Here is a 23,216-nt window from a genome sequence, read left to right on the forward strand (position 1 = left end):
AATCTCTGGGATGAGTTTGTGAAAACTTAGTTTTTAGGGAGTCTCACATTAAGTCGGTTTCAGTTGCTCTGCCATGAGAGAAAATCATTTTCTCTTTCCTCTGTGGACGAGTTCACGGTTTGGAGCAGGGCACTCCTAGACCTTAACGTTTCTGTTCATCGCAGCCTGTTGTCCGCTTGGCTTCAGGCCTCCTTCTGTCTCTGCCCTGCCCCTCTCACGTTTCTTTCTCCAAATTTAGAACTGACAATCCCTTGAGTTACTTTAAGGAAGAAAACAAGGGGTCTGGTCTCTCAGGGAGCTTCAGAAAGAGCACAGGAACTCAGCAACATGAAGCGTTTTGTCCCTCTCAGCTTTTATGCGCACTCTGGACCGAGTCACAGAGATGTGGTTCCCATGGTGACCCACCGGCATGGCCACAGAGCCTTTGCTGGGTGTCAACTCAGCTATTTCTTCCTAATCTCATATAACACAGCAACCATATAGAGAAATGCGACTGGGCTTGACTTTAACATGGCTTTTTATTTTCCTGACTCGGGTCTGGCTGGCAGGATGAGGGGCGGGGTTTTGAGCAGTGAGGCTGGAATGGTGGACAAGGGCCAGCTGACCAGGGTCACTGAAAGCCATGCTAGAAGTAACTTCATCTGGGAAGCTTCTCTTTCTCAAATTCTGCTATCAGACCACCTGCATCAGAATCCCTTGTGGGCCCCTGTTAGAAATGTAGATTCCTGAGCTCCACCCAGACCTTCTAGAGCAGAATCCAGGGAGTGGCTCAGAAGTTTGCATTTTTTGCAAGCACCCCAGGGGATTCCTGTGCAAACAGAAGGTTGGGAACTACTGCTGTAGGTCCCTGGGAGCCTGGCCAGCGGGAAGCAGACGTGGGGGTCAGCAAGAGTACTTCGGTCCTGTAGGAGCTGTGTGCAGCTAGGTGGCTAGTAGCCTTTTATGAAACACTTGCCTGCTGTGTTTCCTCGTGCTTTGCCCTACTTTAGATGCCTTAGAAAGCAGCTCGTTGAATTCTTGTCACAACCTCAGCAAGAAGGTCTGCTATTAGCTCCACATGGGGGAGGAAACTGAGGCACAGACACTTGCCCAAGGTCGTACAGCGGTGTGACTTTGAAGCACATGTCCTCAGCTACAGTAGTCTGCTGAGATGTCAGGTGCAGTGACTGACGGGCGGAGGGCCTTGAGCTTGAGGAAGGAGAAATCAAGGACAACCGAGAGGACGATGGAACCATTCACCTGAACCTGGTTGTGAAGATGTGCTCTTAGGTTGCCAACACCTCTGCTCTTTGTTATGAGCTCTTTTTTTTTTTTTTTAAGATTTTACTTATTTATTTGACAGAGAGAGACAGCCAGCGAGAGAGGGAACACAAGCAGGGGGAGTGGGAGAGGAAGAAGCAGGCTTCTAGCGGAGGAGCCTGATGTGGGGCTCGATCCCATAACGCCGGGATCACGCCCTGAGCCGAAGGCAGACGCTTAACGACTGCGCCACCTAGGCGCTCCTGTTATGAGCTCTTTAAAGGTGGGAATCCTGCAATCACTCATGGCTTCCAAAAGGTAGCCCATGTCCGGTTGCACAGGTACCACACTCAGGATGAGGAGGTCAAAATCTTAGAATCCCCTCTGTCAATTATTTGCTGTGTGGTGGGTTAGTGACCACCCGTTTCTCCATCAGAGAAGAAAGCCCTACGTGTGATGTTTCCTCCTGTGACGTGAACAAGGCTTCAGGGTGACACAGCTCCAGGGGGTGCTGTTCACTTGGTGCTCTCGAAGATAATGGGAACGATGTACCCCGGATTGTACGTGCTGGGGTACTGGAGAGGCAGATGATCAGGGCACCTGCTAGGGATTGAATGAGTTAATACAGGCAGAGTGTTCAGATCACGCCCGGGATATGCAAGTAGGAGCTGTTATTATTATTATTATTATTATTATTATTATTATTACCTCTAAATTTCTTCCAGCTTGAACACTGGGTGTCTGAAAACACTTGAATGATTTTTTTCCCCTGCCTGAAGTAAGGAAAGTGGATTTGAACTTGAAGGACAAAAATAGCCTAGCAGACAATTTTCTTTCTTAACTGGTTTGTTCCTCTCACCTAGTTACCTCGATTGAATTCATTTGGCCCCCTTTCTGTCAACTTCTTCCCTGGAAATTTCCACCCCCAGGTAAGCGAGGACAGCACAGACCTTGGCAGAGGCTGACTAGTCCAGCATCTTCTCCACCTGGCTGGCTCTGTCTCTGCAGCTGATCAAAGTCATTTGTGGACAAAACATTTTCCAGTGGAGGGTGCTTTGCCTACAGTAAGCACTAGCTGCTGGGTCGTCTGTACGTTGTTGCAGGAAGCCTGGAGAAACAGAGATGCGTGTTCTCAAGCTACTTGTAGATGATAATTGTATAAAGAAATCTAGACTAAAGGAGATGATTTCTGCTGTTCCTACACCATATTATCCAGGTGAAGGCACTTTCCTCAGGACATTTCCTGAGGACGTGTGACCTCATACTTAAATGTAGAAATGGTGTCTTCTGAGGAATTTCAAGAAATTCCATCTCTTTTTATTCGTTCATTCAACCAACTTCTATTTGATGTTTATTGACCACGTTCCGGGCATACATTGTGTATCAACAACCCTGTGTACTATTTATGTAGAATTGAGGACAGAACACTAGTTTTTAAATCCTCCACAACCCACTGACTTTGCCAACTCCACTAGTTTCAGTTTTCTATTCTCGTTACAGGGACATTGTGGACGGGGGTCAAAAGTCTTCATACACATTATGGATGTCGTATGTCAATAGGAGGTTACCAATATTAGGGATATTAGGAGTGTGTTGTTAGGGCAAACCTTAACTGTATAGACCACAGTGGGATTCTTTTTGATTAAGAACATAGTCTGATGACTTCTCTCAGGACAGGCAATAGGAGAGAGCCTGTTATTACAGTGGAAAAGCAGGCTTTTGGCCACTCACTTTATGTGTGGGCATGAATGAAGCCTTTAAAACCCTCTAGGGCATGGGGGATTCCTCACTTCCCACATACTTTTCCAAAGTCAGTAACCCTCCAAGGCTACTTGACTTCCAGAGTTTTTCCCCAACCATTCACTGCTTCTCTGTTTTTCTGTCCATGCATCTTCCTAATACACCTTCTAGTGGGCAGGAGATAGCCTCCTCCTCACCTCCATGGGAATGCACTCCTGGAAAAGCCAGTCAGCCAGGAAAGAGAGGCAAAGGCAGGTAACAAAATACTTCCTATTAGGTCTAGTTGATTCCTACCGGGCAGGGGCTTGGACGATTTGACCAAGATTCTAGCCAGTTAGTGGAGAAGAGAAAAGGCTGAGGTGAGTGCTGTGGCTCGGTTTTATTTACCAAATTGGAGCTGAGTGATGTGAGGAAGGTCAGTGTCCCTCTCAGACGGCTCTGCTCCTGAGTCATGTCCTTGGTGAGCCCATAGGCTCTTGAATTTGCAAAGGCACCGTGTGATGGGGCTGCATTCACAAGTCTGTAGGCAGCTGTAGGAGTTCCGGAAAGCACTAACTACTCTTGAGGACCCTAAGAACATGTCTTTGGGCCCATCCTGCTCTTCATTAACCCCTCAGATTTCCTTTTGGAACATAAGACGAGGCAGTTTCCTGGGCCGCTGTGGACTTGACCACTCTCTAGAGCCGTACTGTCCAGTATGGCAGCCACCGATGAGTATCGAGCCCTAGAAATGTGGCTAATCAGCACTGACGTTTGTCGTCAGTGTGAAATTGTCACCAGAGCCTGTGGGGCTCGATCCCAGAACGCCGGGATCACGCCCTGAGCCAAAGGCAGACGCTTAACCGCTGTGCCACCCAGGCGCCCCTAGATAAAGTAATATTTTAAAATTAATTCTACTTGTGGTGGTGGTTGTTGTTTTTTAACGTGGCCACTGGGAAACTAAAAGTTGCCTGTGTGGCTCACATTTTATTTCTATTGGCGAGTGCTGGTGTCAGTGCCAAGGCTCTTACCTGAAGGGTCTTGGAACTCAGAGCTAGAGGTTTGGCAGAGACATAAGGTGTAGGCCTCCTTTTACTGGGGCGTCTCCCACTTGCTGTTAGCTTAGGCCTCTCTCTGCCTGGGACAACATTATGCACTCAATCACACTTCTCGTTTGACTCACTTTGAAAACACTAAAATCTACTAATTATTTGGATTTCACCATGCTCCTTTGAAAAGTACTGTTTCTAACTGATGTGGGCTAAATTGCGTCCCCTCAAAATTTGTATCTGGACACCCTAATCCCCTGTGCCTCAGAATGGGACCGTAGAGGAAGAGCAGGCCTTTAAAGAGTAACTTTAAGGTAAACTGAGGCTCTTAAGTGGGGTCTTCATGCAGTCGGGCTGGTGTCCTTATAAGAAGAGGAAAAGCTGGATGCAGGAGAAGACACCAGAGCTACCCATGCACAGAGGAAAGACTATGTGAGGACCCAGCAGGAAGGCAGATGTCTGCAAGCCAAGGAGAGAGGCCTCAGGACAAGCCGAACCTGCCAGTGGCGTGAGCTTGCACTCCCAGCCTCCACAACTGTGAGAAAATGCATTTCTGTTTTGTAAGGCCCCCAGTCTGGTAGTTTTTCATGGTAGCCCTAGGAAACGAAGGCACTAACCTTGTCCTTGGTAGAGCTGGAGAAGGCTTCGTGACAAAAGAAACCCATTTCCCCAAGGCCAGAAATCTGCTTCCTGCAACAATCCGTCGGGGCCTCAAGGAGAGCTGGGAATGCTTCTCTCTCTTGTTGCCTCTGCCTGAGCTCGGCGTCTGCGCTCCAGTGCCCGTGCCCATATTGTGTGCTTCTCCGGCTCCTCTCCTCTAACAGTCCTCTTTGTTCTCTGACAGATGATGGAGGGCACGTATTGCATGGTGCACTGGGTGTTATACACAACTAATGAATCATCGAGCTTTACATCAGAAACCAGGGATGTACTGTATGGTGACTAATATAATATAATAAAAAATCATTAAAAAAAATCTGACAGATGATGGAGCTTGAAGAAGCACAAATGTCAGAGAGCTGGCATTCTGAAGATGTGAGGGAAGGACCAACCTTAAGGCTTTAGATCTAGGTCTGTGTAAACACACAAAATCCTTTTCTTCTGTCAAAAGTTCTTTCAATAAACTAAATCGAATGAGAGACGAAACCATCTATATTAAAATGTTCACAGGATTCTGAACACGTTTATTGGTAGAAAGAATTGAGTTTTCTAGAAAACTTATCTCCACTGGACAGTAGGGGTAAGGGGAGGATGCTGGGCCATATGACTTCTAGAGTTTTCTTCTAAGAAGACCAATAAGTCTAACTTTCTGTCCGAGGGGTTTATCCACGCTGGCTGGGAGTGATCTCTGGGATGGAGAGAGAAGCATTCAAATCAGGTACATTTTGGGGCTCGTGAACGTCAGAGGAAGGTTTGCCTTCACAGACAGTTGCCTTCTAGAAACAGAATTCAGGTCAATCCCTTTGCCAGTGAGTCTACAACCTGCCTTCTCAACTCGGTCAGTAGAATAGGCATAAAAGGCCCCAAGTCACATTGTCTCCTTAGAGAGAATTTTTGAACTTTCAGAACATGAGTCTATAAACTGGCTTGGACACAGAATTCACTGAAAGGGGAAAAAGTACAAAAGGCTAGGATAGATTGAAGGATTATCGTCTTGGCATCCTCTAGAACAGCTGTCTGGCAAATGTTACACCAGGTCTGAGATTATTTTAGGAACTTTGTCTTGGAGAAGAACACGTAGGGAGAATACCAGACAGATTTGCCATTTTTTTTTTTTTTTTGGTCACAGAACAAGGGTTTCAAGGACACTTGTACTTTCAATGAGATCATCCTGGCAATGGTCTTATTTTTTGAAACTTAAATCATGTCACTTCTAGCAAATTTATAGCCAAGTGTGGTTACGGCACTGAGTTGATCCCAATAGCTATTTAGGTCTTCCTCCTCCTCTTCCTTTTTCTTCTTATCATGACAAATAGAATATTCTAAAGATGTTTTATTTCACCAAGCATCAGGAGAAGCCCATCCCAAATGAAATACATATTTAGCTTTGAAATGATCAATAATAGCTTCTTTCTTCAGTTTTCCTTTCAGACCTTATTTTTCGCCCAAATGTCATATTTTCTGGGCTCAGTGAAACAGATTATGCCAGAGAGAGAGAGAGAGAGAGAGAGAGGGAGGGAGGGAGAAAATAAATGAGAGGTGTGAGCAATGGAATAAAAAGACAATGATCAGAGCATAATAAACTCAGCGTTAAGGCTAAGGGGGGTCTGCTCCCATCGGGGAGAGTGAGAATTGCGTACCATGAAATCTCACTGTGTTCTTGTTCACATCAGAATTCCAAGTGAAGGAGCCATTTGTCAACATGTATCACTTTCATCAAGGTAGTGTCTGAACTGTGAACACCTGACTCACAGCCATTACCTGAAAATGATGAAGTTAGGGTATGTGTACGTGTCCGTGTGCCTATTGGTTACTTTGTATGCTAATTATGGGGAGCTTTTGCAGCTAATCTGGAAATCCAACTATAATTTACCACATTTCCAAGCTCTAAATAATCATTAAAAAAAGAACTTTTGGCTGATGACAAGATTGTGAGTTGGGGACAGCCTTTCCACTTGGAGGGAATGGAGGGTCAGCGCGGCTTCCTATGGAACTCCCTGGCAATACTCCAAGCATTCCCCAGGAGCATCATTTCTTCAAAAAGGAAGAGTCGAAATAGCTAGGGATCTGAGTGAGACCCAGCACCCGTAGGGGACCCTAGATGTTTGCAGACTTTAGTCACCTTTCCGCAAAGGAAATGGGTATGTGCTAACTGCACGCTGCCTCTTATTCCCAGCCTTCACTTTCTTCCTCTTCTGCCTTCCCCAGGTTATATTAAGCTTAATTATAGGTTTACTAGGTGTTGTAGATTTCCTAAAGTCTGCAAGAAAAATAGACTTTCCAATCGACCCATACAATGCTGAGTGCATTAAGACCCTGAGGAAGGAAGGAAGGAAGGAAGGAAGGAAGGAAGGAAGGAAGGAAGGAAAGAAGGGAAGGAGGGAGGGCGGGCAAGCCAATCATTGGGCGGACAAGTAGACACACATACTGAATAGTGTTTCATTGGAAATTCATCACTTAGCAGTAATGGCAGGAGAACCCACAGGAGAATCCAGCGCAGGAAGGTGTACTGTTCAGTGTGGTGGTAGGTCGGTGATGCTTTTGTGTATCTTACACTCCGATGATAACATATTCATTTCTGGTGCACACCCCCCCCCACCTTGAAGAAACTCAACATTCATGATACAAAATTAGATTTTGTTTTTTAAAAACACATTTATTAAAGTGTTCCTTTTAGTGGGGACCACTTCAATACTCTTAAGTGTTTTCTTTTACAGACCTTTTTTTTCATGGAACGGGTCAGATTTAAAGGTAAAATGAAAGAGCCGCTGCTAACTAAAGGTTGACTGTAAGGGACATTCAGGCCCCATCAGTTTGAACTGGTGAGGACGTAGGACTCGACGTTCATTGCACGCGTGACTTTGTAGCATTGCGCCAGGCTGCTGGAACCAACAGGTTACTACCCTGTCCTTGAGGGAGGCAGCCTATTTCTTGGGAAACAGTGACAAAAATATGCTTACTATTCACTACTTCGACTTCTTTGCATCTAAATTTCTTCTTTAAATTTTTTTTGAAGTAATTTTATACTTACTCAAAGACGGCAAAAATAAAAGAACTTCTTTCCTTGAGCCTGAAAACTGTAGTGTACAATTCCTACAAACAAGGAAATTACATCATTGTAATGCGATCATCAAAATAAAGAAATTAACACCGATGCCTTCCGATCATCTAGTCTCAGATGCTGTTCAGGTTTTGACAATTAACAAAAGGACCCAGTTCAGGGTCACCTGTCACGTCTCCTACTTCCTTCACTCAGAGCACTCCCTCGGTCTCCCCTTGACTTTAGCAACTTTGATACTTTTGAATATTACATTCTGTTTATTTTGTAGAATGTCTCTGTTGGTATTTGTCTGATATTGCCTCCTGATTTTTCATTATAAAATTGTTCTCTCTTTGTCATGAATAAGAATTTTGTGTGGAGGTACTCTGAAACTATGCAAATTTCCCATTTCCCTTTCACTTTTACTTTACCCCCAATTTTAACATCTGCTGGTGTCTCTTGGATGAATTAATTATTGCTACGATGGCCACTAAATGGCAATTTAAAAAATTCCATCATTTCTCCATCTATTAGTTGGTATTTTACTGTAAGGAAAAAACTTTCTTTCCTCTCTCTTTTTTTGTATTAGTATGGACTGAAAGAGTCCTATTTTACTCAATAATTACAATGTATTACTCTGTCATTACTTATTTTGATAAGTAAATTGCCCTAGATGTGACCAGTGGAGGTGTTTTCAAGTTGACCTCTTTGTCTTTTTGACATATTCATCATTCTTTCTTTTCTTAAGATTTTATTTATTTATTTTTGCAAGAGAGAGAGAGCACGAGCGAGCGAGCACACAGTGGGGGGGGAGGGGCAGAGGGAGAGGGACGAGCAAACTCCCCACAGAGCAGGGTACCTGATGCAGGACTCAATTCCAGGACCCTGGGATCATGACCTGAGGCGAAGGCAGACACCCAACAGACTGAGCCACCCAGGCACCGACATATTCATCATTCTTTGAGAGGCTGTGAATCTTTTGAACAGAAACTCTGCTGGGCTCAACAGAAAGGGGGCTCCTCGTAGAGTCTGGAGACCTGGGACTTCAGTCCTCTTGGCTTTTTTCATTCCCAGTTGGATATCCTTGGGAGAGTGGCCTTTCTGCTTGAAAACATAAAATGGAGATAATCAATAGCCACATTATCTGTACCCTCTATATTGATTGGATTAAATCTGTACAAGAGGAAGCATGATTTCAATCTTATTAATCATGAGACTTGGCATTCATAAACATTCCATTGCATTTGCAAACAGTCTATGGTTCAGGGTTCTTGAGTCTGAATGAGGATTGCTGAGACCATGGCAGAACATCTAAAATCAAACAAGTTAGTTATAAGCAATTACTTTCCAAAGCAAAAATTATAAAAGAACTATGGAAACATTTCAAGGTAAAAATGATGTTTGGGGCACCGGGGTGGCTCAGTCGGGTTAAGCGTCTGACCCTTGATTTTGGCTCAGGGCATGATCTCAGGGTTGTGAGATCGAGCCCCATGTTGGGTTCCCAGCTGGTTGTGGAGCCTACTTGGGATTCTCTCTCTCCCTCTGCACCCCCCCCCTTAAAAAAATGGTGTTTGATGTGGGATGACCATGGTTTTAGGATGCTTAAATGATACTGAGTGAAGCACCCAAACGAGGAGAGTGGAGGCCTTATGAAGGATCTACGCCAGCTGGACCAGTTCGGTGGTTAGAGCCCCGTTCCTGGTGGGGAGGGGCTACAGCACCGAGGCTGACGGCCAGACTCCAGTGGAGAAGTAAGCCCCTTCCTGTGCTGCATGGTGGAGCAGGAATCAGCCCCTAATTCTTATGTGACCCTGGGCAGACTGCACCCCTCTCTGGGTCTCAGAGTCCCCAACAAAGCGAAAAAAATGTGCAAAAAATCCTTTAAACTCTCTTGTGCGCCTAAACCTTCTATCTGAGTACGTTGGACATGATCTCTCTAGAACTGCGTGCACCGTCCCCTGAGCTCTGGTTCCAGGAGCTCTTTATTTTGAACATCAGTTTCTGCACAGCCCGTAATCAAGGAGTCAACGTCTCTCACGGCTGGTGTCCCCTCCGGAGAGGAAACAGCCCAGCCGGTCTTGTGAGCTGGCATTCTCCCCTTCGCACATAATTGCAGCCCTGCCCTGGGGACTGGGTAGAGAGAACGCGAGGCTTTCTTCCTAATCCATTAGTTTACTGGTTTGTCGTTCTTGCCTTTAAGAGTTATGTTAGAGGGAGGAACTCACGAAGAAAAGGTATCTTGCCAAGAGGGGCATTAGTTTTCTACGGCGGCCGTAACTGATTACTACAAATGGGGTGGCTTGAAACAACAGAAATTTATTTTCTTACGGTTCTGGAGGCCGGAAGTCTGAAATGCCGATGTCAGCAGGGTCTCGGGCTCCCTCCGAGAGCTCCAGGGGAGCATCGTCCCTTGCTTCTTTCAGCGTCTAGTGGCTCCCCGTGTTCTTGTCATCTAGTTTCTGCCTCTGTCTTCCCCCCTTCCCCTTCGGGAGGGTGCTCGTCATTGGATGGAGAGTGCGTGCGGGGACATGGGGGGACTTATTTAGAGATCCTTATTTAATCACATCTGCAAAGACCCTTTTCTCAGATCAGGTCCCATTCATGGGTTTGGAGAGTTAAGACAGAGACATATCTTTTGGGGGGCTACCACTCAACCCACTTCAGGTGGCTTGACGTTTGGGCTTCCAGCCGGGCCCACGAATGCTTGGCTGGTGGCGGGTAGGGAGGGTACTGTTTGCAGTGTCAGGGAGAGGGAAGGATGGAAGGGGTGTGCACCTGCCCCCTGCTGATATCGGCCGGTGCTGTCGTCACAGCCCTGCCCATTAGTGAGGGCCATTCGGGGTGCCCATCTCTCTGCCTTTCCAAAGGAAGATACTGTATCGGTACCTTGGGTTTGGCTCTGCGACTGTCACAGACACCTCCAAGATCTCAATAGCTCACAAGCCAAACATTTTTTTCTCGCACTTGCCTGAAGTTTCTGACAGGCTGACTGCAGGACTGCTCCAGGCTGCCTTCGCTCTGGGACCAGGCTGATGGAGCGGTTGATTTGGAAGATGGCCAGTCTTGTGGCAGAGAGAGAAAAGCGTGTGGTAAACCTCAAGGTGGCTCTTGAATCTTCTGCCTGGAAGTGACGGGTGTCACTTCTGCTCATTTCCCCGGCCAGGGCAAACCATACGGCCAAGTTTGATGACAGCGAGGAGGAGAAATAGCCTCTCTCCCCAGGGAGGGGCAGGGAATGTTTATGAACCACAGTCAGGCAGCCCACAGGTGCTGTAGGAGGAGCCCCTCTGTCTGCTGAGAAGCCGCAGAGCTTCCCACACAGGGAAGGCGGCTGCTCGTCCAGGCTTTCTCGACACTTCTCTGAGCACCGTGCCTTCTGCGTGTTCTGGCTACACCCTACTCTTTATTCCATGTTCCGGTCCCCCATCCCCCCTCATTCCTCATCTCCACAAAAACAAAACAAACCAAAACAAAACCTTGAGTTATGGTTGCGTGCCATTGTCTGGGAGACTGCTGGTGGACTTTGCTTCCTAAACAGCCCACACGGGGTGTTCAGAGCATGGCTATTTTCACAGCAGCCACAGGAAGAACACTTCCCTCCCTCCTCCGTTTGCAGAGTCTCGGAGAAACGGTCAAGGACTCGGCCCCGGAGCCACAGATGGACTTGTCAGGGGATTCCAAGACCCTTTAGCAACTGAGGCAGGAGAGGCATTGGGGGAGGGAGGGGAGTGCAGCTTCTATGAATCTCGTGTTTCACGGCTGGACCGCCAGCCTTCTGCAAGGCCCCGAAATTGTAAGTAAAAGCATGTGAGAGTCCGTGTCCAGTGCATGTCTATTTTCTGCTGGGGGCCACAGCTTACATCCCATTCTCAAGGAATACGTGAACCCAGGAAGATCAAGGACCACAGGGTCTAGTCTCATCCCTTCATTATACGGGTGCTATAGACATGGAGGTTTGGCTCCTCGTACCAAATGGACTGACTCTATGTAACATATTAGCTGATAACGTCATCAAAAGCGTTTCCCCTAAACCCTGGTTTTGCTTCAGTGAGTTCGTTTCTCTAATATTACAACATACTCGGGGAGAAAGGAAGACTCGTTGGAAAGTTACATTGACTTTTAAAGCCACAGGGGTATCATTTGGGACATTCCTACCTTGGTGGTTATTACCCTCTGAGTGCCTGCGGAGCTACCTCCAGCCTTCCCTTTGGTCTCCGTGGGGACTCATTACGTCTCTAACAAGCAAGTCTGAAGACTTATAGCACTGGCTTACCAGAAGGGTTTGCTTCGGGAATTTCACGAGCCAGGGCTGCTGCTGTCTTGCGTGGCAATTTACATCCCGTGAAGCAGAAGAGGGAACGACTAGGGCCGATGATGGTAATAGAATTGCATCAATATTTCATGGCTGCCAGGCAGAGAACCAATATGTGTTAATAGCACAGGCCTAGCTAGCCTCCTCCTTTTTCATGAAACTGGCTGCTGGTGAACAGTATTTCCTTTGTACAGATAAAGAAACCGAGGATCAATAGTTTATTAAATATTTATTATGTAATATTTCCTAACAGGGTCCTTGGATGGGGCTTCAGGGGTCTGTGAACCCCTGAAATGATCTATCAAGACAAGTATGTATTTGTATGTGCATTTGGGGGGAGGCGAGAGAGAGGAGCGTGCGATTTTCATCAAATTCTACAAAGTTCTGTGACTGTGAAAGGTTCAGAGCCACTGCTATTGTAAAATAATCGGCAGGTTAACCCCAATCTTGACACGGAGCCCTGTCTTTTTGACGAGTTCTCTCTTTTTGCCTTGGTTGCTGACCTCCACAGCAGCAAAGTAGACAGCAAGAACGATGGTGGAAGAGTCCTATTTAGAGAAGTTTCCCTAACTCATCTCTGCCCCGGAAAGTTTAAAATCTTACTTCTAGTTACGATAGTCCTGACTATGCTAGAGGCCCAGTAGGTTACAGTGGAAGGAAACACGTCAGGATTCATGGATGGGAAAACTGAGGCCCAAGACGGTGATCCCTGTCACATAATAAATCAGTGTTTGAGTTAGTATGCGGTCCTTTTCTGAGAAATCAACTCCAGTCTCAGTTGGGAACTTCTTGCCAAAATTTCTTAACAAATGACAATTCAGCATGACTCATTTTTTTTTTTTGACATCATGCAAATGAGGGAAAAAGACTGAGTGGCTTTCTGTCCAGAGATCAGGAAATGAAGTCTGTCTGGGGCCACACGTTCCCTTGGGACATGTGGTAGTGTCAGAAATGGGTTCTGGAAGAAGCGGGCCTTTGTCCATTTCTTCGTGAGGGAACTCCTCCTCTTGGCCGTGGCTGGAGGGGAGGCTCCCCACACACACTCCCAGGGAGCCTTACACCCAAGGCAACCTCGTTAGGACTCCCACCAGGTTTTTCTACCTCTAGAGCTGCCATCAGAGGTCCCTTTCCTCCTAGCCTCGTTTCCCACTGAGGGAATCATTGGCTTTTCTAGATTAGGTGTTCTTAGCCAACCAGTCCCTCTCACATGAAGCAGAGCCACTGTCATTGGGCCCCTTAGACTGGGGTCCCCAAGAAGCCCCGAGCTAACGCTGTTAGGGTAGGTAGGATTTTATTTTTAAATGGCTTTCTGCCTCACAGGTGGATTTCCTTGTGGCCCGAGGGACTCTGGATCTCTGTGACTTCCACGAGGGGTAAAGTCCAGTGTTAACCTTACTAACCAGGGGTAAGTTCCAGAAGCTGGCCATGCCGCAGTTTCTTCCAAGGGGACAAAACAGTGTTTCTCAGAGGGGCCTGTGAGAGGGCACCTCAGAAATGTAGTGATTTATAAACAGGATGTTATTTCCTACACAGTAGGAAAGCTGGAGGATCGTTTCAGGTATTATTCACTCGCTAGACAGACCGATAAGAAAGCTGAGGCCCAGACAGGGGCAGTGGCTGCACCAGGGCCCAGAGCCAGGTGGTAGCAGCGCTGGGCAAGGGACCAGGGTCCGGTGGCTGAGCGGGTGTGCCCGGACTGCTCTACACATCCCCATCTTTCTGCATTGCTTCCTACTTACCGGTCTTCCTCAAACCTCAGTCTCCAAGCTGTGCCAGGGGCTCATGGGGGGGCCGTCCCGTCACAATTTCAAGAACCAAAGAATGCAGATCCTCAGATCTGCCAAATAACATCTGAGGCACTTCCACTTTCAAATGCGCTGTAGTTTAAGCGGCGGGGGTCCGTCAGGGCCTTTGCAGCCGGTGTACCGCTCCCTCTTTGCCTTAAATCCTCTGGGTGCAGGCCACCCAGAGCCCCAGGCTCCTGCCACGCCTTGGCCTCAGAAACTTCTCCAAACACACATCCAAGGTGAGTTTCGGGGGAACCAGTCATCACCTGCCACTAGGGACTGCAAGCCCCCTCCCCCCCCCCCAGTCCCTCTCTCTCCTCGTGCAGGAGCCCTAGGGGATTGGCGATCATGGAGCCACAGGCTGGGGCCCAATGCGGGCCCCAGGAGCTTAACCAGAGGCGAGAGGATAAGTCAGGCCAGCCCACTCACCTCCCCGGGGAAGGAGGGCTGGCCAGGCAGCCAGAAGGAAAACTCCTGGGCTTTTTATTGAATCCATAAAACAAAAGGTGAGGGGTTTCTGGGCAGGGGAGGAATGCCTGGTTATTTATGGCGCGGGTCTGCGGCGCAGGGGAGCACGGAACTCCTTCCAGCCCGGCGCGTGATTCACCTCCCCCGGGAGCCGCGGGGCCAGGGCGGGCGTGCGCCGGCAGCCCGGGCCCCGGCACACTCCGGCCGCCCGCTTATTGCCGGGGCTTTATCAGCGGCTGTGCGCGGCGATAAGGTTTATGAAAAGAGGCGGCGTCTGCGGCAGGCGGGCCGGCCCGCGCTCCGTTCCCACACTGATTAGATCAGCCAGGGCTTTGGACGCGGCAGTTAAGGATCTCGGGTGCCCGGAGCCGCGTCTCCCCCTTCCTGCCCCGCCCGCCCGCCGGCTGCTGGCCCGCGTGGGAGCCGAGGTCAGGGCTGCGGCCAGGCTGGGGGGCGGGGGTGAGGTGGGAGGGGTTGCGGTGGGGGCGGGACCGCCCGCCGGGGAGGGAGCGCCCGGCCCGCGGAGCCTGGAAGGGCAGGGCGAAATCCTTCCCTCCCAGACGCTGGTACCCTGTTGAGAGATGGAACGGGGAGACAGGAGTGTTTCTCCTCCGAAGGGTGGCGAATTCTCAGCCCCTACACTGACTGTTCCACGTTCATTTCCCATCATTTCATGTATGTTGCTTTGTCTTTGCATTTGGACTTGACTTGTGGGTTTTTTTTTTCTCTTTTTCATGGCCCCGTGTTGTTCCTCCCTTAGAAGATAGTAATTGCATACCTACTTTGCTGGACACCTCTAAGCCCGCAGACTGAGAGAGACAGTCCTAAATGAAGAGCCATGACCCTGGTCCCCAAGGTCCTGGAGTTCACGAGGACAGACAGTCCAGTGAAGAGTGGCTGCCACCCGGGGCTCGAGGTAGCCAAGAGCAGACACCAAGGCAGGCGCTGCTCGAATGCTCTGGGAGCACTAACTTCTTTACTCCTCACAGTGACGTTAGGAGGGAGGTGCCGTTATGATGCCATTTGACAGATGGTGAAACTGAGGCTGGGAGAGGGTAAGCGACTCACGTAAGATGACTCAGGAAGTCAGTGGCTGGGCCAGGATTTGAACCCTGGCAACATGGCACCACCAGGGCCCGTGCACAACCTCTAAATCTCCCTGACTTTCGAGAACAGACAGTGAGCCTCAGGAGTGCATCAGCCTGGCAGGAGAGTTGGGGAGGGCTTCCCGGGGGGCAAGGATGTTATTAGGGATGGAGCAGGAAGTCCGGGTGAGAGGAAGGCAGTGCTACACAGAGAGGCTCCCAGGGTGCAGTTCCTTTCGCCTTCCATTTTGTGTTCTCCCCGAGGAAATGCGGAGCCTTTATATTGTGTGAACGGGCTCACCTTCCCAGGCCATGGCCTGGCTCTGGCAGGCTCTAGCTGCAGCTACTGAAATCCCACCAGCTTTCAAGTGAGCAAAGTCATCCCTCCCAAAAGTTTTCTTGGGCTGCCCCTTTATCTCCCAGCCTCTGACCGAAAGCAGTCTTTCCCTCTGTCCTCTGTCACACTTGCCCACACGCAGTCCAGCTCTGGGCTCTTTCTGTGTTTGTTACTAGACTGTGAGCTCCTGGAGGTACAGGTCTATTCCTTCCCCTTTTTACTCACTCCTGCACCAGGCCTGGTTTAATATCCTGCACACAAGAGTTTCTTAGTAACTGCATTTGGTCAATAAATGGGGGGACTGGGAAAGCTTGTGATCTCATAGATGCCTCCCCTAACCTCTTGATGGATTTCATGATCAAGCAAACTAAAAATAGAGACGACGGGTGTCCCCACCAGAGAAGGTCTGGACCACCCTCTGCCAAGGGAATACAAAGGCAGAGTCAGTCACCTAAGCCCGAAGTCCCTTAAAATCCCTCCAGACGAGGACCAGGATTAGTCCCGGGGCCTGGGCATAGCAGGAAGTCTTGTCAGCCCAGTTATGAGGAACGGACTGTGAGGGCCCAGAGCCAGGCAGATCATTGCATAATCCTTCTTGATTTCAGCGAGGCTTTCCATGGGGCCAATGACACGGTGTGGACACTTGACTCCAAAGGGTGCGGTGTCAACTATGAGCACCTGTCAGCACCAGTGCTGAGGGGCAGGACTGTGTCTTGTACTTTGTTGTATTTCTGTTTGTTTAGAGCTTGCTTTAAAACATTTTAATTGGAAATGGGGTATGTGCACATGATTTCAATATTCAAATGATTCCCAAGGGTCCAACCAGACCCTTAGCTTGTCATCTTCCTGCCCAGAGGCAGCCATCATTCAGCGTTTCTTCGCCCAGAGAGGCCATGTAGGATACAATATTTTTACATTTTTTATGATGAACTAATGAGGTGGTTGTGGACATACTCAATGCCTTTGCAGGTCACGGCGATGTTGTTATGGTTGTTGGTGATCCGGAAAAAGACTTAGGGTTCGTTGACCTTGAGAACTGGAGAACTAGTCTTGCGCATTATGGCGATGCCTAGTAATAATGGTATAATGGTGGAATGATAAAATCTGGATATCTCAAATACTACCTGGGAAAAGACAGGTCTGGTCCAAGGATAGTGGAAAAAGGATCCAAGGAGATGTGCTTGGACACAGATTTGATCCGGCTAGGAAATGTTAGGCCATTTTAGCAAGTACCACCATGCTGCGAGGTGGGTTGTAAGGAGTGTACCCGACGGAGAGCAGCTAAGTATTTATTGGGTAGACTCTCATTAAAGTATTTATAACTGTCCTGTCATTTCTTGGTTACTCTGCGGCATACTGGTAGGAGGGAGAGTCACAGAGATGAATAAAGTAACTTGTGAGTAAGGGGGACCACAGTGCACTCATATAATGTTAAAATAAAGGGGACCACACTGGCATCATGTAATCTAAAAAAGCAAAGGACAAAAGGTGACTTAATTATTTAAGTGCATGGCAAAGTAAGCTGGGTGGCCCCAGGTCTCACTGTCTGAGGACAGACGTCTTCTTTGTGGCCCTGGACGCTATGGCTGCCTATAGCCAAGGATTTCTAGCCCCCTGTACGACCTCCCTGACTTGTCCTAGGAGCCCCTGGGGCCTGTTCCTGCTGGCCACTCAAGTTACAGTTGGGCACCCTAGGCGCTCTGGAGCCAAAGCTCTGGGGAATGAGGAAGAAGGTTCTTCCCCTGTCTCCCTTCCCTCTGTGTGAAGTTCCAGTAGTGAGGTCCCAAAGTTCTACTGTCTGTTCTCCGAATTCTTGCAAAACTCCAACACCATGGTCTTCTCAGTTTTTCCTTTCGGTCCTGCCGCTCCTGATAAGACTCAGATAGGAGTCCAACGCGTGTTTGGCCAAAGGATACTCAGAGTTAATTGCTCTTCCCCTTCATTGGACAGGACTGCCTTCCTGGGTTAGCCCGGGTCCCTCGGGTCACCTTTGCCACAGAACAAGCTCCCTCCGGAGGCTCCAGGGCCTCTCCCCTAATTGTCAGTCAGACAAGCCCAGACACGTCAGAGCTCCAGCTCAGGTTCACACGGGGACCTCGGTTCTCCCTGTAGTGACACAGATGCTGCTGGACTGCTCAGGAAGGAGGGCCAGACAAGAGGCTGTGGGTATGAGGAAGATTTCAGTGAGTGAAAAGGCAGGATCTCTTGTATTGGGATGATACCAAGGAAAGGAATTTTGATCTCCCTAAGGAAGAGTCTACAATCTTTCTAGAATAGTTCAGGAAAAGGCATCCTCCTTCTTTCCAAGCTGATTCATTCTTTGGTATTCCTGAGGCAGACCGACATGTCCTGCCGTCCAAATCGAATGGCGGTGGCCTTTCCCCTAATTCAGGTAATGGGATTTTTCCACGTAAAAATTTTTTTCCATACATTTTTCTTAACTCTTAAACCTTCAGCACCTGCAGGCAACAAAACTAATGAACAAGCAGTAAACATATGAATGGGAGAGCTTGAAAACCACCGATCTTGCTGAGTTTGTTGCTTTTTTTTAAAGAACATGTGTGCTTGTGGTTTTATACTGCCTGCCCATAATGTAGCCATATTTTCTGCTATTAAAATTGTTCCTCCTTCATGGACGGAATGAAACAGGCCATTATTCCAGGGTGTTCCCGGAACAGCCTCATGTTTCAGGAAGCACGCCCGACTCCGAGTTCTCTACCACCTGAGCGCACTTGAGCAAGGCTATTGTAGACGCCGGAGTATTCATTTCCTTTCCTCCTTCCCCACTCCCTCCGCTGGTTCACAGAGCAGCCCAGACTGACTCCTAACCTCTGCCAGGCTAAAGATAACCTCTCCATCTGGGATATCACCCACGGGCTAAATTTACTCTCAGGGGTGAGTTGGGGCTACCCTGACTGCTGACTCCAGCCCCGCATCTGAGCACCCACGCTCAACGTCACTGGAGGGCCTGGGGAAGGGGCAGGGACCCGGAGGGAGGGGTGGGGAGGGGTAGGAATGAAAGAAGCCGAGAGAAACTGGCAAAGGGGCTTCAGAAACCGGGTGACACACTGTGGCTGCGGCATCAACTGAGGTCGTTGGAAAGATTTGACTGCTCCCAGCAAAGATTCCCTTTCCGTCAGTTATAATGTTACTGTAATACAACCCCCAAAGGGAAAAGCCCAGTGCTAATCAGGGCTCAAGAAGCCAGTGGACTTGATGTACAGAATGGGGTGTTTAATTTTATGATGTGGCTATGGGTTACATGCGAGACTAATAAAAGAACTCCATAAAATGTGGCTTGGAGCAATGGGGTTGCAGCCTGTGCCAGAGGGTCACCCTGCTCCAAAGTGGTTTTAGAGCAGGGCCGATGTCTAGCTGGTGTGCGCTAGGCTGGCCACTCGGGCCCTTACGCTCTTCAGAGCCTTCTATGCCAGTTATTCAATAGCCGTTGCTCTTAGCTTTCCTCCGTACGCCCCTGTCGCCCTGGCTGCCCGGCCCCCATCCAGGACCTCCCCACAATCCAGCTACCAAATGCAGCCTGCTTGCAGATACCTTTCTAGGCCATGTCTGCAGTGCCGCATCGTTCTGGAGTGGCTGGTGCCCACGCGGGAGCAGTTGTTGCCTACTGAGAATGTCGCCTGTCTTGCAACATGTCTTCCTGGGGATTAGATCTGGCACAGACCTATGGAACAGACCAGCGACAGTTCCATAGACTCCCCTTCTCAGATCCCAGACCGGGCCAGGGCGCCCAGAGAAGGCTTTCTTAACAGGTGGCTGTCAGTCCCCTGGTTGCTACAAGGACACACCCAACTGTTCCTTTGAATCATAGTTGACTGCTTCAAAGGAGAGCTTTGATAAGCACAGGAATGACGTCAGGGTTGAAGAATATTTTGGGAAGAAAAAGACGCATTTGCATAATGCTTCCCAAGCAGGAATCGCATTTGCCGGAGTTTGAATCAGAAGGAAACTTAGAGGACATTTGGTCTCTCTTTACAGCTGGCACGGCCCCTTCTGTATTAACCCCCACAGGAGATAGCCAGCCCCTTGTAGGTCATGCCCATTGCCAGGGAGCTCAGCTCTTTGAAAGAAGCCTCTTGTAGGGGCCAACAGGAGCTGAAACCTTCCTAGCAAATGAAAGTATGAGCACCCTTTGTTGAGCTCGAAATCTTTCTACACATCTCAAATTTTTGTTCCTTAGTTTGATGGGATTACAAGTCCAAAGATAGCGCCAGAGCAAGCACTGCCATCTGCTAACATGTCCTATAGTCTCAAGTGAGGTGAGAGGTCATGCAATCACCCACTCATTCATTCATTCATTCATTCATTCAACCAACATTTACTGAGTGGCCAATAAGTGCCAGACCATGTCCCTGGTGCTGGAGATTCAGCAGTAAGCTAGAAATGGTTCTGTTCTGAGAAACTGTCCAGTCACTGGGGCCAGTACTAGACGTCTGGGGAGACCAGGGAAATCTGGGGTGGGTGAGCTTTGCCTCTGAACCCCATTCCAGGCCTGGGTCCATCCTAGATGGGGCCATCCTGGGTAACTCTGGGCAAAAAGCTTCTGTCTATGCTTCTCCTTTGCCCTCACGGGTTACTAACGGCCTGGTGGGTCCACTGAAAGCATGGAGTCCTCAAGATGGGCCCTCGTTGTACAGACATGGCGATGGAGAGGCTAAGGGCCGTGCGCCACCGCCCTCCTTACACTCTCGAGAAATGCTTGTGAGCATCAAACATTTTATTATGTGTTTTGCTGAATGAACAATTGAAAAGAATAAATATTTTATCTTTCGTAAGCAAGTAATATTAGACAATTTGGATAAGAAAACAGAAGACAGTAAAAATTACTTATAAATTCATTATCTACAGGTAACAGGTTACGTGCAAACTTTTTTTCTGGGTGTATTTTGTAGATCTGTAGATGTGAGATACACACACACACACACACACACACATGCATTTTATACCTTTTTCACCTAGTTATTTTCCCAGTGATCACAACTTTTTAAAAAAATCCATTATCCACAAAAGATTTAATTATTGCACATAACTTTGAAGGACTTCCCCCAAAGAAACCAGTGGAGAACAAAGAGTTTAATGGTCTTCTAAGCATATGAGGCATCTCCTGGGCACAGCAGATCAAGTTTGCCCTTGTATAAAAGGCAAGGGGGGGGTGGAGATTTTCATAAGATGGTGCCCTGGCTGCCCTTGACTTCCAGCTCTAACCTGGTACTTCTCTTGGTGAGGCAACCAATGGAACGATGGATGTGGAGTTTGCCCTTCGTTTGTATAAAAGGCAAGGGGGGGTGGTGGAGATTTTCATAAGATGGTGCCCTGGCTGCCCTTGACTTCCAGCTCTAACCTGGTACTTCTCTTGGTGAGGCAACCAATGGAACGATGGATGTGGAGCCTGGAGGAGCGAGGGCAAGCAGGGCTCAGTTAGAGACCTGGGCACGGGAGCTGCAGCTGGCCTCTCTCCCGTTTGACCCGACAGATAGAGAGCATGGGGATGGGGTTCTACGTGTGGTGGACCCTGGGCTCCGTCAGCATTCATGAGCCACCTCCCTGGTCCCAGGCTGTTGCAGAGAAGCTGAACCTGGGAAGACAGAGGAGCTAGAGCCTTCCTTCTTCCTGGTGGCTTGACTGGAACTGACAGCCTATATGCCGCTCCTCCCAGGACTATCGTCACTTAAGGAACCCTAAGTTGGCCCTAGCTTCAAAGGGCAGATAAAAGAAAACTGTGCATGTGAGGGGGCTCAGCAGGCAGAGAGAAGGAGAAGAAGAGCCCACCGAACAGCTCCTCTGGCACATAGCACTGACGGCCTGAGCAGAAATCGCAAGGACATTAAAACACAGTACCAGGAAAAAAAAAAAAGACTTCCTGGAATTAAAACATATTTTTAACTAAAATACTCATTGAGTGAATTAAAGCAGAATATCAGAATATGGACTCAGAAGATCAAATGCAATAATACCCCAAACACAGAACAAGGATACAAAGAGACGGAAATCATACGGGCAAAATAAGAGCCCAGAAGGCTGGAGCCAGGACACCGAAGATGGCAATCACTGGAGCTCCGGGAGGAGAAAAAGAAACAGCTGAAGGACAGGGGAAAGCTAGACAAATGATAGAAGACAACTGCCCTGCGTGAAAAAGACCGAGATCTGAGGTTTACAAAGAGCTCGTGGGGTCCCTGGGATGAAAAGCCACACACCGAAGCCCAGCCAGGTAACATTCTTGAAAGACAGGTGTGAAGAAAACCTCCTTCCCTCTTCAATACAAAGAAGGAAACATTAGTTATGAAGGAAAAGGAAGGAGATGGGGATCACCTATTACACCTCTGATAATGGGAACTTGAAAGTGTCTGAAAGATACTAGAGCCCGCCAAAATGCATCCTGCTGGTCGGGGTGGGGTGGGGGGATGCATCATCCAGGTGCCCAGGCACCAGCTTGAGAAAAATACTCCAGAAAGGACCTGAAGCAACACAGATCATTCAAGACAGGAGAGGATGAAGAAGAAAGAAGTTGGTGGGGAGCATTTGGGTCCCTCAGTCATTGTCTCTCTGTCTCTCTGGGGCAACTGCAACAGAGGCTTCAGCTGAACCCAAAGGGGACTTTGGAGCTGGAGTGCATCTGAACTGAGCCAGGTCTGGCCTGTTCACCCAGCAGGGGCTAGCTGTCGCAGGAGGGTGCCGGGGAAAGAGCAGACCTGGGGTGGGACAGTTCCCTTCAGCTCCAGGCAGTTCCCGGAGGGAGAGGGACTTAGCTGGGGGCTGTCAGCAGCAGGCACCCCTTCAGCTGGCGGGGAGGGGCACCACATCCTCCCCTTAGGAACGGATGTGCTGGGCTGTGCTAGGAGAGGTTTCACAGTCAGTTCTTGGTGGGGGCGTGGGAGCTCTGACTTGCAGCCTCTGCCGACTTTTCTGGTGTAAATACTCCTATCGTGGCTGCAATCAACCTACCAATGTGATATGACTGCATGTGGAGCTGGGAGAAGGTGCAGGCAGCTGCCTCCCAGAAGCCAGTGCCAGCTGGCTCCCCCCACCCCCGCTGCGCTGGGCGCGCCAAGGACATTAGGGGAGCGCGTGGGGCAGGGACAGCCGCAGGAGGGCCAGTTGCAGTTTCGGGGTGTCCTGTTCAGCGCTAGTGCTCAGACACTGGCAGTTTTCCCTCCTTTGGACTCATTTTCTCCTTTTGGGGTCACCTTTCTAACCCTCTTCCCTACAGTCCCTCCCCCTATCCCCTTATTCACCCCAGTACATTGGTATTCTTTGCAAGCAGTATTCCAGAAGGAATCTCAAACCCTCATTCTTTCTGAAATCCATGTGACCATTAAACAAGAGACTGCTTCTCTGTAGGCAGTTCTGAGGATCAAGGTGAGATGCTTGGAGGGTTTGGCCAACCTTCTCTGGAAGGGGCCGGTGGTATCTTTGCAGGACATACGGTCTCTGTTGCAACTAGGAATGCCCCACAGGACATAGTTTGCTGACTCCTGCTGTATATGATACCACTGTATCATAAC

At 48.8% G+C, this 23,216-nt stretch overlaps 1 protein-coding gene across 23 annotated transcripts in view; it reads left to right on the forward strand.

The window, feature by feature from the left end:
* LOC103676002 overlaps window positions 1–23,216 on the forward strand; it is a 184,400-nt gene that overhangs the window by 97,092 nt on the left and 64,092 nt on the right. Inside the window, exon 8 of one of the 23 annotated variants that reach the window (XM_040621427.1) lies at window positions 10,682–11,407. The exons of 21 other annotated variants lie outside the window; for them this stretch is intronic. Coding sequence is in view for 1 of the 2 variants with exons in the window: in XM_040621436.1 (XP_040477370.1) it covers window positions 10,682–10,696 (15 nt within the window). In the remaining variant the exon portion in view is untranslated. Of the gene's footprint in view, window positions 1–10,681; window positions 11,408–23,216 lie in introns of those variants that run through there. One more of the 23 variants, XM_040621436.1, reaches the window with a different exon arrangement.

The sequence above is a fragment of the Ursus maritimus genome, unplaced genomic scaffold (genome assembly GCF_017311325.1).
Source record: "Ursus maritimus isolate PB19 unplaced genomic scaffold, ASM1731132v1 scaffold_4, whole genome shotgun sequence".
Classification (NCBI taxonomy): Eukaryota; Metazoa; Chordata; class Mammalia; order Carnivora; family Ursidae; genus Ursus; species Ursus maritimus.